Source organism: Orycteropus afer, unplaced genomic scaffold, assembly GCF_000298275.1.
Source record: "Orycteropus afer afer isolate SDZICR_OR568_19922 unplaced genomic scaffold, OryAfe1.0 scaffold00026, whole genome shotgun sequence".
NCBI lineage: Eukaryota > Metazoa > Chordata > Mammalia > Tubulidentata > Orycteropodidae > Orycteropus > Orycteropus afer.
Genome location: NW_006921613.1, coordinates 18,780,868 through 18,796,091, shown reverse-complemented (window position 1 = coordinate 18,796,091; position 15,224 = coordinate 18,780,868). Strand labels below are relative to the sequence as shown.

General features: G+C 40.1%; 2 protein-coding genes across 2 annotated transcripts in view; both read right to left on the bottom strand.

Moving 5' to 3' along the window:
- VPS39 (VPS39 subunit of HOPS complex) overlaps positions 1–7,325 on the bottom strand; it is a 50,879-nt gene extending 43,554 nt beyond the window's left edge. The window contains exon 1 of the mRNA XM_007935286.1: positions 7,253–7,325. Within this exon, the coding sequence (XP_007933477.1) occupies positions 7,253–7,325 (73 nt within the window). The remainder of the gene's footprint in view (positions 1–7,252) is intronic.
- A 4,311-nt stretch (positions 7,326–11,636) lies between these two features.
- The window catches only part of TMEM87A (transmembrane protein 87A), a 73,164-nt gene continuing 69,576 nt past the window's right edge, over positions 11,637–15,224 (bottom strand). The window contains exons 18-20 of the mRNA XM_007935284.2: positions 14,902–14,957; positions 14,324–14,354; positions 11,637–11,678 (exon numbers count right to left, since the gene is read on the bottom strand). Of these exons, the coding sequence (XP_007933475.1) occupies positions 11,637–11,678; positions 14,324–14,354; positions 14,902–14,957 (129 nt within the window). The remainder of the gene's footprint in view (positions 11,679–14,323; positions 14,355–14,901; positions 14,958–15,224) is intronic.

The window sequence follows — 15,224 nt, the reverse complement described above, 5'->3', positions numbered from 1 at the left end:
GAAAATTCTTGGTGGCCTAACTCTGAACCACAAGGTTGGACTCGATCCCTCCTAGGAAATAGGGCTGGGTCCTACTTATAAGTACCCTAATTGAAGCTCCATTCCAATGCAATACCCTCATGTAATAAACAATTCCATTCCTGGCCCCATGTTAGCCACTGCTGGCAATACACAGATGAATAAGGTACTGCTCATGTCCCTTCTTGGGGTCATAAGGCAAACAAAGTGTTTCTCAAAGCATAAACCCCTGATGAGCTACATCGGTTATAATTTAGATTTCCTAGAAACACACAATTCTGAGCCCTGCTACCAGAGATTCTGATTCATGGACTCTGGGGCTGTTTTGGTTACCTAGTGCTGCTCTGACAAGAATATACCACAAATGGGATGGACTGAACAAACAGGAGTTTATTCTCACAATTTGGAGGCTTTAAGTCCAAGTTCAAAGTGCCAGGCTCTAGGGGCTGGGTGAAAGGCCCTCAACCTTGGGGTCCAGCTCTGCCTCCTGCTCCCGGCCCACTGGAGCTGGAGGCGTCCCTTCACCCAGACAGCTGCTGGCTGCTGAGGCCCAGAAGCCCAAAGGTTGACAAGTAAAAAGGCACAGTCCCAGTGCTACCAAACCACATGGCAGGCCATCAACTCGAGTCCACTGTAAATCCCAAGGTCGGCAGAGCACAGCAGGCTGCTGAGCAATGACACGGCTACATGCAGGGTCCAAGCGTGCCATAGGCTAGATACCATTCCCAAGGCTTCTCCTTACATACAGGAAGAAGATCACATCCCAAAGGCAGCTACTCAGCTACTTGTGGTAGATCCCACCATAGAGCTAACTGCTAGTCTCATCATGAGGAATAACTACCACCAGCTGCCCAGCCACTCAATCTAGTCCCAGCCAAGTTGACACACAAACATAATTACCACAGGGCGGTACCCTGAAATCTGCATTTATATATCTATCTATATCTATCTATTAATTATATGAAATATTTATGTAGTTCTAAAGCTAAAACTATGAGTCTTAACTTCCCTCCTTGTTACTCCACCCTCCCTGTTACTTCCTTTCTGCTACAGATAATTCATCTTAGTAATGACTGGTTTATCCTTCCTTTTTTAAAAAGCAGTAACAGTAAGTAAATATGTGTATATACATGCCTATAGAACACACACACATACACACACACAGAAATGTGAGTTTTTTAGAGGCTCTGATGTGCATTTAAGTTTAAGAACCACATTCTGGAATCAGACATGATTTACTGGATATATGACCTTAGAAATATCATCTAGATTCTTTAAGGTTCAAGTTCTTCCTTTGTAAAATAACATTATTATTTCATTAAAGCCCTTGGCAGAAGCCCAAATACAGACTGGTACTCAATAAACGAAAACTATTACTATTAGTATTACTACATATACTATTACTATTAGTATCATCTTCATTCATTCATTAAGGAAATATTTAACAAACACCGATTATGAGTCAAGAACTAATCTATGCACTAAAAACACAACAATGCATAAAACAAAGTTCCTTCTCTGTGGAACTCTACATTCTAATGTGGAGCTAGAGGACCACTAAATCAATCAATCAAACAACATTAGGTGGCAATCATGGTAAGAAAGATAGGGCTGGGTAAGGGAATAGAGCATCCTCTTTTAAATAGGGTAGTTAGGGAAGGTCTCACTGATTTAAGTGACATTTCAGCAGAGACCTGAATGAAATGAGGACTCAACCATGTGGTATCTAGAGCAAGAGTGATCCAGGCTGAGGATACAGCAAGTACAAAGGCCCTGAGGAAGGTATGTGCTTTGTGTGTTCATGGAACAACAGGAAGACTGTGTGACTGCTACCAGAAGGAGTAAGGGGTACAAGGGTAAAAGATAAAGTGAGGAAAGTAGCCAGGAGCCTGATCATGTCAGGTGTTGTCAGCCATGGTAAGGTCTTTGGAATGTGTTCTAGTTGTGATATGAAGCCACTGGACAGTTTTGAACAGAGGAGAGATGTGATCAGATTTATGTTTGAAAGGATCATTGTATTTTATCTCTGTATAGATAAACTGAAAATGGCACAAAGGTAAATGCAGTAGAAGACATTACTATAATAATTCAGGTGAGAAATGATGGCAGCTTCGTCAAGAGCAGTAATAGTGGTGATGGAGGAAAGGGACTAGATTCTAGATTTATTCTGGAAGTGGAGCAGATAGGATTTGCTGATGAACTGGATGTAGTATACAAGAGAATGAGAGAAATCAAGAATGATTCCAAGATTTTTGGCCAGAGCTAAGTATGTAAACAGAAAAGCCATTTGCTGTGATATGGGATACTTCAGGACATGCAGGCTTTAGGGGAATGGAATAAAGAATTCTGTTTTGCAGTATGAGAAGAATGGGACTATACCCACAAATATGTAGAGGTTTGACAGAGGATATGTCTACATACATTTTCATATGTGCTGCAAATATATTCATGAATATGTGAAAAGTTCTTAGCCATAACCAAACACCGTGAGGGAATGAATCACTGGGCCTGAGGGCTCAGGACCATAGTCTTAGGGGAACATCAAGGTTTGACTGGCATAACGTAATTCACAAACAATGTTCTACATCCTATTTCAGTGAGTAGCAACCGGGGTCTTAAAAGTTTGTAAGCAGCCATCTTAGGTGCCATTATTGGTTTCTTCCCATCCAAAGCAAAACAGAGTAAAGGAAATCAAAGATAGATGCATAGAAACAATCAGTCCAAAGGACTAATGGACCACACAAACCTCAGCCTCCTTGACACTGAGACCAGAACTAGATGGTGCCTGGCTACCACCACAAACCGCTCTGAATGGACCACAACAGAAGGTCCTAGATAGAGTGGGACAAAAATGTAGAAAAAAGTTCAAAATTATAAAAAACAAAAAGACCAGGCTCTTTGGTCTTTTTGTAGGGTATGTAGGGTGACCATTTATACCAGGTAGGTACACTTCTTAGAACAGTCAACCATGGGAGATTAGAAGGGCAGTATTTGCACAGGCAGGTAGTTCAGAGGGCAGGAATGCCCAGGAAAGAAGGACACAGGGAAAAGGTAGCCACAGGGAGGAAGTAGGAAGAAAGCTGTTACATTGTTCATTGCTTGTACCCCTTACTCCTTCTGGTAGCAGTCACACAGTCTTCCTGTTGTTCCATGAACACACAAAGCACATACCTTCCTCAGGGCCTTTGTACTTGCTGTATCCTCAGCCTGGATCACTCTTGCTCTAGACACCACATGGTTGATTCCTCATTTCATTCAGGTCTCTGCTGAAATGTCACTTAAATCAGTGAAACCTTCCCTAACTACCCTATATAAAAGAGGATGCTCTATTCCCTTACCCAGCCCTATCTTTCTTACCATGATTGCCATCTAATCATGGTAAGTGGAACCCCTGAGATTATGACTTGTGGTCACCCTTCAAGCCTAGAACTGAACTCACCCCCATGGCACTACTTTTGGCCAAACAACAGACAGGCCTATAAGGAAAACAGTAACACCAGGGAAGTGTGCACTCATTAAAACGATCAACTATATGAGATCAAAAGGGCAGCATTTGCCCAGGGATAAAGCTCAGAAAGCAAGAAGGGACAGGAAAGAAGGATGAATGGAAATGGGAAACAGGGAGGAAGTAGGAAGAGTGCTGTAACATTGTGGGGACTGCAAGCAATGTAACGAAACAAAATGAACTGTTTAATGGAAAACCAATTTTGCTCTGTAAACTTCCACACAAATCAAAATAAAAAGTTTTTTAAAAAATTCTATTTTGGCCATGCTATTAGACATTCAAATGAAGATGCTGAAAAGACAGCTGGATAAACAAATCTTGAGTTTAGGGAAAAGTCATCATCACCATCAGTGTCCACCTTACTTCTAATTCCCAGGAGATGAGTTATGGTATCTCTAAGCCACCTTCCAGTTCAAATACTGTCCAGCCCTGCATGAGCTGGCTCCTGCAGGCTCCTGGAAGAACTCTCCATTTAAGGGAACCATGTAGACAAAAGGGGTAATGACTGCAAATAGGAATATTTAGACAAGAGTAAAACTGAACAGAAATATTTATTGCTGCTAAAGACTGAAAATAAAGTAGCTCTAAGGTTGTTGTTTTTGGGTGCTGTTGATTCTGACTCATAGTGATCCTACGTGACAGAGCAGAATTGCCCTAAAGCATTTCTTACCCTAGAAAGTAATTTTATTTATTTATTTTATTTATTGTGATTTGGGTGAAGATTTACAGAGCAAATTCACTTTCCATACAGCTGTTCACATATACTTTGTCTCATGTCATTGACCACAGCTTACCACAATGCAACAGCTCCCCTCCCACTTCCTCCCCATAGTTACCTCTTCCCAGTGACCATCCCTCCATACTCTCCTGCGCCCTGAGCTGTCTCCCTGTGCATAAGCAGCCCTTCCTTCTCCCTTGATTGTTCTCTCCAGCGCGTGTGTCTACTTGAGGTAAATGTTTAACTCACATGCCTGTACATTGTTTGGCTGGCAACCACAGGTGTGGGTTCAATTCCAGACCTGAAGGGCAGCTAGGGGCCATAGTCTCAGTGGTTCCACCAGGCTCTATTGAACCAGCAAATCTGGTCCCCACCTTTTTTTTTTTTTTTCCCTCCAAATGATTTTGAGTTTTGTTCCACACTGTTCCCCTTCTCTATCCAGGATCTCCTACATCCCTTCCAAGTGGATGACAGTGGTAGCCAGGCACCATCTAGTTCTTCTGGTCTCATAGTTGTATAGGTTGCAGATCAGATGGTGTACCAGTCGCTAGGACTGATTGTTTCCATTAATTTTGGTTTTCTTCTTTCTTCTTTGCTCTTGATGAGGAGAGACCCATTGTTGCATCTAGATGGCAGCTTGCTAGCTTTTAAGATCCCAGTCGCTACTCACCAAAGTAGGAGGTGGAACAACGTTTTGTATAGTATGTTATGCCCATTGAGCTTGATGTCCCCTGCGACTATGGTCCCAAGCCCTAAGGTTCAACTACTCGGTCCCTCTGGGTAGCTGGCTGTGACCAAACAATGACCACAACCTTGTCAGCTCTACTATACACCTGGGAATTCTGATCATTCACATAATCTTATAGGACCATTGTCTGCCAACCCTATATATGATCTTGGATACACTCCCCATTTCATAGACATACCTAATCGTTTAGCTTGTCCACCTATCTATCCATCCATATACCCATGTTTGCCTTCACTGAGAACTCAGTACTGTATATGCAAAAGGGTTCATATTTGTTTTCTGTACTTTCCATGTACCTCTCTATGTCTTTCTCATCTTCAATGCTGCCATATTGGTCACTCACATTTGGCACATTGCTAGAAGGTAATTTTTACAGAAGCAAATCACTAGGTTTTTCTCCTGCAGAGCTGCTGGGTGGGTCTGAACCACCAACCTCTTTTGTTGGCAGCCAAGCGCTCAGCCATTGTGCCACCAGGGCTGTGAGGTAGGAGGCAGTAAATGGTGTCCTGTAGCCCAATACTTCCCACAGCATTCTAGGATGCAAATGCAAAGGACATTTCTCTTTGTTTGGTGGGGGATCAAGGAAGGCCAAAAGCTGGCATTTCAAAACTGTGTTCCTGAAAAGCAGAGGTACAGGGAGTCTTTGCCAAAATAAAGTAGAGTTGGTGAAAGAGGCTTAGAGATACCTGCACTAATGGTCTCATGAGGTTATCAGAGTCAAGTAATGTGATCTTCAAGAAGCATTCCTATCTACATCAGGATTTTGAAAAGCTAAAACAAGTGTCTAAGCAGCTACATCAATCCTTTTCAGAAGCATGTCCCAGGCCCTGTGCTCCCAGAATAGGAGCATTTATTTATCATTCATTTTGACTCATTATCTGTTCACATGTCTGTGGACCCATAGTATGTTCTAAGGAGGACAGGCACTGTTTCTTATTAATCCTTGTATCTCTATCCTTAGCAGAAAAATTGACTGGCTCATGAAAGGACTCAACACATATTTGATGAAGAAATAGGGAAACGAATCCCTTGTGCAGTGTTAGATCTTTTTACTTTTTCTTTTTCTCTGTTATTTATTTTTAAATTTTACAGAATACATTTAATGACAGGAAATGGAGATGTTTTTGTGATAGCTGGATTAATTAAAATTCTCTCCTTAACCTAAAAGACTAGGACAGCTTTCTGTAGAGGTCTGATTTTAAAGAAGGCCGAAGGCAGCTAAAGGCAGGAGAGGCAACATTAACATGAAGATTTGAGGTGAAAGAGCCCTACTAAAGAGGCTAGGGAAAATTTCACAAGGATGACCGGTAGCAGTCTCAACAGTGATGCATACAATGCTAGCAACCACCAAGATTCCACCATTCCACCACTATGGGTTCCACGCTCAGTAAAAGATCCCATTAAGGGTTCTGAGCTTCCTTGTAGGGTCCTTAATTTCCAGGACCTGGGCATTAACAGGAAAGACTGAAATTATTTCTACTTGGTCTTTGTTGTCTGTTATCAGATATAACCACTCAAAGGACACAGTGTTCATAGTTAAGAGTCAAGGTTTGAACCCCTGAAACATCATTTGTACTCCACACTACACAAGACATGCCTGACCTTGCTTTCTGCACTGGCCAATCCCAAAAGGATTATGTAAGCTTTTGTTGGTTAGGTCTCATGACAGTCTGGAATGATGCTTTTCTACATACTGAGTTAGGTTACTTGGGCAGTGTGGATATGAACCCTCAATCACTTGGCTAGATAAGAGTTTTAGAGTAACAATGTGAGTTACGTATAGGAACCAAAAGTGAACGATGAGAAACCGCTAAGGGGAAAAATAAAGCATATGGTGGTAACTCGTTCAGTGAACAAAAAAGGCTATTGTGTTTCAACTAGAAAATACAATCATCTGGACAAGTTCAAGCCACTGGCAAGATGAGAATTTCCCAATGCACTGTCCCTCCAAACTGAGACTTCTTGGGTATCGAAAAGGATCAAAGCTGTGTAAAACGAATAAGGAACGCTCAATCTCCAACTCTGCAAGAAGCGCACGTGAAACATTCCTAAAATGCCCGGAGCACTGGATATTACCCACGTAACCCCATCACCTTCTCCACAGCCGGAGATCACATCCCTTGCCCTCTCTTTCCCAGGCTCCTCTCGGACAGGGTCCGATCGGAGGCTACATAGCCTGATGACTGTCCATTCCCCCACACTTCATGAAAGGTCTGGCCCGCTCCCGTGCTAACCCCGCCTCGGCCCGTGGCCCCTAGCTCACCCCAAGCAGCAAGGCAGTCGATCTGCAGAGGCAGCTTTTCCAGGATAGGCACCGGCTCGAAAGCGTCGTGCATGTCGGCCAGGAGAGAGTCGACGGCACTGCCGCCCTCTAACCCCTAATGGGCCTGGCCAGGTTTGGAACCGAAACCAGGGCCAGACAAGTGCAGACCGTGATGCGGCCAGGGACCCCCAATTACAGGCCCATTGGCAACGGGGCCATCATCAATCCCGGACTTCCTGCTACTTAGGCCCGCCCTTTCCGCAGCCTAAGTCCCACCCCTTCCGCCTTGCCCCTCGCGCATCCTCAGCAATATCCGTACGGAGTTCCATTTTCACCCTAGAGCGAGAGCTTGTCCTTCGTAGGGCCAAGTACCCATGAGTTCAGCTGGGAAGGGAAATCGTCTTAATTTTAGAATTGCTCAAGGCAGCATAACGTGGAGGCTTAATCATGCTCTGGCATTAATCAGATTTGGGATGGCGATCTGCCATTTCACCACATTGACTTAGAAAAATGGTTCTGAATGAACTTACTGTTCAAAAAAACCAAACTCACTGCTGTGGGGTCCGATTTGACTCATAGCGACCCTTCCTTGGGTTTCTGAGGCCCTGTCTCTATGGCAGTTTCCCAGGCTTCCTTCCCAGTCGTGGTTGGTGGGTTTGAACCGCCAGCCTTCTGGTTAGCGATCAAATGGCTTAGGCACTAGGCCACCAGCGCTCCCACTTAAGATGTTAGCCATGACTTTTAGGAAACTCTCGAGGCTGTTCCTACCCTGCAAAATGAGGGTAACCTAAGTGCCTTAAGATTTGGCAACGTGTCATACACTTCAAGCACCCAATAATGGTAGCTGTTAGTATTGCCGTTGTTTTCCTAACTACAATGTTTTAGGGCAGTGGTTATGCAAGTATAGTCCTTAGATCAGCATCAAGCTTCACCTGAGAACTTGTCATGTAGTCTCAGGCCTCACTCCAAAACCAAAAAACCAAACCCACTGTCATCTAGTCAATTCCAACTCATGGTGACCCCCACTGGGCTTCCAAGGCAGTAAACCTTTAGGGAAGTATATTGCCCCATCTTCCTTCAGCTTGTGGGTCAGACCTGCCAACCTTCTCATTAGCCTTTAGGCACTGTGACACCAGTGCTCCTTTAGGCCTCACTTCAGCCCTACAGAATCAGAAACTGAGGAGTTAGGGTCCAGCAATCTGCTTTAGTAAGCCCCCAAGATGAGTGTGTACTTGGAAGCTTGAGAACCACTGTTCTAGGACAGTTTCTCAGTTGCTGCTCTACTGACTTATGTTGTTGTTGTTGTTATGTGCCGTTGAGTCAGACTCAACTCACAGTAACCCCTTCTTGGGTTTCCAAGGCAGTATCACTACAGAAGTTGATTGCCCAACCTTCCTTCTGAGGAGTGGCTGGTGGGTTTGAACCACCAGCCTTCTGGTTAGCAGTCAAGTGCCTTAGGCACTATGCTACCAGAGCTCCTTATTGACATATAGAGCAGGTAACTTTTTTTTATTGTTGGGGGCTTTTCAAGGAGCTCTGGTGGTATAGTGGTTAAAAGCATTTGGTTGCTAACCTAAAGGTTGGCAATTTGTACCCACCACAGGAGAAAGTTGAGGCAGTCTGCTTCCATAAAGATTTATAGCACTGGAAACCTATGGGGCAGTTCTACTTTGTCCTATAAGGTGGCTGTAAGTGGGAATTAAACTCAATGACAGGGGGCTTGGTTTGGTTTTGGGGGGCTGTTCTGTGCACTGTAGGATTTTTGGCAGCATTCCTGGCCTCTACCCACAGTGACATCTACCCTAGTGACATCTACCCTAGTGACATCTAGACTTCAGATATTGCCAAATGTCCCCAGGGGGAAGGGCAAAATCACCCCTGGTTGAGAACCATTTTTCTAAGTCAATGTTTTTCAAACTTTAAACTGCATACAAATCACCTAATCTTGTTTGAAAAGCAGATTCTAATTCAGTAGGTCCAGAGTAGTGCCCTCAATTGAACATTTCTAATGGGTACCCATTTATTGCTGATGCTACTGGTCCTTGGACCACATTTTGAGTAGCAAAGGTCTAGGTAGCAAGAGTTGATTCAGCAAATTCTTGGGAGTCAATAAAATAAACCTTTTTAAAACTGCTGATTTCATTCTTATTAATGGAATCTCTCAAGCTGTGTCTCACAACCTTCATACTCCTTTTAGGAAACTAAAAAGACTTTCCTCCTATTAGTCCTACACTATCTGAGGTTACCTCAGTATATTCCCTCTAGAGACTTATAAAACCAAAAACTAAATTTAATCTGCAAGAACAAGCTCTATCTGGGAATCCCCACCACAGCCACCACCACCCCCCAAATAAAACATCACATACATCCTTTACCAAATGCTATTTATGAAAACCCAATGAAAACACACTAAGTAGTCAGAAACCTAAAAACTGCTAAGCAAGTCTTGTGTTATCGGCTAATTTTCACCACATAAGCTGATCACCTTCTTGAAAATTTTAAATTACCAATTGCTATGCTGGAAGAACTGTTTTTAGCTCTAATCTCAAGGGCTAACACCAAAACAAACAAAGGAAACTCTAACATAACAGAGCAACATGAGATTATAAATTCCTTCTAAACCTATCCCAAAAATGGCACACCAATCCAACCCCAGTAACAGAGAAAGCCTTAAGAGACAGAAGAAAGAATTATCAGACTATAGGATTTATACAATACACTCTGGCTTAACACTGTTTTTTTTGTTTTGTTTTGTTTTCCTACTTTCAAGTCAACATTTAACCACTCTCAAAAAATATCTGAACCAATTATCCTGCTGCATTGTAACTAACAGTCATCTGCTCTAAGTTTTAGTATTCAAGAACAGAAGCATACATGACAGTAACCATCCACGCTAATAGGTTAGCAGGAAAATAGTTTTTCATATTCTCATTACTGAAAGGTATTGTGTAGGTATTTGTTTTGTTTTGTTTAATCACCATAGCAGAAAGCTATAGAGAAATGCTACATAAATGTTCACACTTTCACTGTGAGTGACAATTACGGTTATCCGATGGTACGGAATATAGGACTACCGAGAATAAAAGCCAAGGAAGAAAAATTCCCTTGAGTAAGAACTTGAGAATAAAAGGGTTTGAGAATAAAGTGTAAAGAAAAATGAGAAAAACATGAATTTTGTTAAAATTTTTTATATTAAAAAGTGGCATGAACTTTTTATGTAGAACAAAAAATCTTGGGAAGGCAAAACTGGATAAAACCATTAAAACAGAAAAATAGTGCTTCAAATGAATCCCATCACCTTGTGATGCCTCTTACAAACAGTCTCTAAACCAATGCCAGATATAAAAACAATCAATCCTAAAGAATGAGCAGCAGTCCAGGGCTTCCACACCCGTCATGCAGGAATAATTGTTTAAATTAAGACAGAAGGACTTATTTCCTCTGTAATAAGCTCCCTTTTCTGAAGCATTACAGTTCCTCTGGCTGGGGGCTCATTCACAAGCACTTAGATGAAGTGCCTCTCTGCACCTAGTGCAACACCCAGTGAATGGCATGAAGGCAAACAAAGTGTTGCCTAGACCTCCACAATTACACCCTGGGAGGCTTACAAAACAGTAGTTAAAAGTTCCAGAGTGTGCACCACATTGCCAGCAATGGGATGTGTCACAATAGCAGATGTCAAAAGAGTTAAGCTAATATTTCTAAGTTACATCTGAAATAGAAAAATCTTTAATATACACCATTTGTAAACAAAATTGCACTTGATTTTGCTTTTTTAAATGATCTGAATCACACTGTAAGTTTCTTTCTTTCCTTCTTTGTTGTTCTTTGAATCATTGCTAGAATCATGGCTCCTTAACTCAGAAGGGCCCGTATTTTCTCAAAACTATCTCTGCAAGATGTAACCTTGGCTTCCTAGGAAACTGAAAGATAATTAACAATTTCCCCCCATCACCTATGTAACTCCCTAAATAAATAAAAAGCACAAGCATTTGTTCCTGGAGATTACATACTATGACCTCGATGTCATAGTCCTTTAGAAGATGTTAAACTTTTTAGTTTGACAGATTAAACAACTGAAACATTATAAAAGACTCAGGAACAACACATGTAAGTTGCATAAACATCCATGTCAGAGTGTGGGAGGGATCGGGGCATGTTGGAAATTAGAAACTTGTAGATTTTTCTCATCCTATGAACTTGTTTCAGTAAGATTCTCCTTGTTCTGACACCTCTCGCCAGCTCCAATGCACCAAGATCAAGGAACAGATCAGGAAGTTGTTGCCTCCTTTTTTTAACACCAGGGAGCAGTGGTAGAAGACTGACACAGAAGCTGATCTCTTCCCTGATACTAGTCATCTTCAATCCCAGTTCTTCCTATTCTTTACTCCATTTTGGACCTTTCAAAGTGTGTAATCATTCGTTCCTAAGGGGAAAAAAAGTTTATTTAAAATGTGCTACATTGCAAATATCTTCTACATAAAACTATTCACACACACATTTTCCACAAGTATTTAGTTATGTTAAAATGTTTAGAGCAATGGTTCTTAACAATCTATAAAGATTTTGAACCATACAAATACAGAGGCCCCACCTATGATCAACTGAATCAAAATCTCTAGACTTCTGAACATCAAAACACAAATCAAAAGGAATTGTATATTTCAGTCAATTAAAATGACGAAGTATTTAGTTAAGGTTAAGCTTAATAAAAATGTGAATTTCCTCTCATTTAGAATTTTAACTGGAAGTAATGTCAAGGATGTGGGCATAGATTTAGCCACAGTAATGTCCAATGAAACACTCAGCATTATAGCAAAATATTACAAAGAACTAAATACCCAAAACATATAGGGATGTATAAACATATTATTCATTATATGTATATCCTTATAATGAATAATATGTACTCATTAAACTTTCATTTGATTATAAAATACTATTTACAATATCCAAATTCAATTAATAAAATTATATGTACTATCATTATATTTCCTTTCCTTCAAATTTCTTAAAAGTTTTTTGTCCCCAGTCTTCCTTTGCTTCATTTGTTAAATGTCTATAACAAATTTATCCCAAACTCAGACTGAACTATAAATCCCTTTACAGTATGATCAATCAAATCAGATGACCTATTTTCCTAAACTACTCCTCCCTGTATACCTCTGTTCTCCTGTTCCAATCTGGACTCAGTTCTCTCTAAGCTGTCACCCTGAGAATTATCCCTGCCTGTCTCTTGTGTTGGATCCCTTATTTCCTACATCCTAAATCTTTCTTGGGAGCTCTGGTGGCATAGTGCCTAAGGCATCTGACTGCTAACCAGAAGGCTGGTAGTTCAAATCCACCAGCCACTCCTCGGAAGGAAGATTGGGTGATCTACTTGGGTAGAGATACCACCTCGGAAACCCAAGGAGGAGTCACTGAGTCAAACCAACTCAACAGTAGTGAGTTTTTAAGTCTTTCTTAGTTTTTGCCATCATTTTCGTGTAGGACATTTTCCACTACTTTCCTGAGAAAACATGCACAGGGTATCAATCATTTTACTTCTTGCATATCTGAAAACATCTTTATTTTACCCTTATATTGGTAGTTTAGCTGGGTATAGAATTCTAGGTTGAAAATAACTTTCCTCAGAATTCAAAAGTATTGTGCTATTATCTTCTGATTTCCAAAACTGCTGTAAGACAGTCTGATGCCATTTTCATTCCTAGTCCTTTATGTAACTTGTTTCTCTTAAGTTATTTAAGTTCTTTTTCAGATTTTTAAAAAAAGAAAAGCCTTGTTATTTACTAGGTATACTTGCAAAGGAAAACAGGAATATATTGGTAAAGTTTGTTACCAAAATTAAGCCCATATTCCCAGGTAAGATACAATTAGTTGCTTCATACACAGCCCTCTCTCTTTGAAATAGAGCTTGGCTGCAGACCTAAGGCCAAAGGACATCTTGAGGCAAACAATTAGCAAAGAAATAACTTAAAGGAAGTACTATAGACTTATCAGTGCAAGATGATCTGGGAAATGTATAACACATCACAGAAAGCAAAGTGTTATGTTGGTAGGTTTAAACCAGAATAGTAGAAATCTTCAATTATTTCAATGAAACAGCTAAGGAATTTGACACTGTATGCTGCTTCAAACAGCAGGTCAACAGGAAATGAACAAACCATTTTTATAGCAGCCTATCCAACACTGTCAATTAGAATCAGACAAGATGCTCCCAAAAAGCTTTTAGAAACCAAGAGGTCCTGGAATAACCTAATATTCAAAACATGTCTAAAACTATTTCTCATGAACCCTGACCACAATTCTTACATAGGACTTTATTTGAAGCCTTCTAGACAAACTGTAAGGAGCTCTGGTGGCATAGTGGGTAAGGCATTTGGCTGCTAACCAGAAGGTTGGTGGTTACAAGTTAGTACTTGTAACTAAGTGTCTTCCTCCACAGAAGGAAGAGTGGCAATCTACTTCTGTAATGATTTACATCCTTAGAAGTCCAATGGAGGGCACTGTGAGTTGGAATTGATTTGATGGCAGTGGGTTTGGTTTGGTTTGGTTTAGACAGACTGTATGGAGGTATGTATATTAAAAGATTAAATGCAAAAACATTACAATACTAATTATTTGAAGAGGGCAATAATACATGTAACATTAAATAAAAAATTATTTTAAACGATTTATACTTTGGGTTGGTCTATTATATTTCTTTCACATTTTTCCTTATTATTTTTGCCTAGATTAGATTAAGGTTAAATTTTAATTTCTTAAAGATTAAGGAACTATACAGTGAGAGGATATAGTATGGCTACCATATTTAAACATTTTCAAGTATGACATTATAACTTTGGAAAAGAAAAGCAGGATATGCACAGACAGATACACAGAAAGAAGACTTTACTGAATGTCTAAGTTCTAATATTAGTATTTCCATTCTTACCCTTTTTCAACTATACCAACTATAGTCCTTTGGGGCCATTACTGAGTCAAATATGTAGACTCCCCTAGACCAGAGGATTCGTAATTTCCTATTAAGCCACCAGATGCACAGTTTGTGCCCATATATTGATTACTGACCTCATCTGAATCCAGAAGGGCCGGAAGTGCTCTGCAAAGAAAGAAACAAACAAAAACAAAAATTGGCAAATTTAACAATGCACAATAAAGCAATGTAAAATGGTTCAAAATGGACAGTAAAATCATGAATGTAATTTAAAACTTTTTTGTAATTATCTAAGATTTATATCTTATCAATGGCCCTTTCAAGGTGGAAAGAAAATAGCAAATACAAGAAACAAGAATCAGAATTACTGGAATTATACAGAAAAGACAAAACATGTTCTACATTCTAATAGGGCTAATGTTTCATTAAAATTATAGCCCTAGATAAGAACTCAAAAAATTTCAAGAAGGATTATTATCCCAGTGATTTTAGGAAGATAGCTAAATATTTATAAGCAAAAATTTCATCTGAACCAATAATCTCAATTACTTTTGTCTATGTAACACTCTTAGTCTTTTAATTATTTATTTTTCTTCTAAAGTTAATTATAAGGATTCTCATTAGTATGCTCTTCAATGAATTATTCATTTAAAATAATAAAAGCATTATTGACTATGAAGTAGATTCTTGTGATAATGATTTAGTAACTTACACATCTGTCACAGAAGAAGGAACATTCTCTTCTACCCACTTCAAATCATCTTCCTGCTACGAACACACAAGTACCAACTGTTACTAAAATGCACCAAATAATACCTCTCAGGTAAGGACCTAGAGGTTTAGAGATCTTTAAACGTAACCTAATCACTCTGAAATAGTACATTCATATAGCAAATGACGCTGCTGACAGAAAATCCAAATAATTTAATTTAAAAAACTATATAAAACAAAAGTACAAAATGATGTACTACCCCTTTAAATGTTGTCTTCTCAAAAGCCTATACTTAAAAGAGTTTGCATCATGCAGCCTTTACC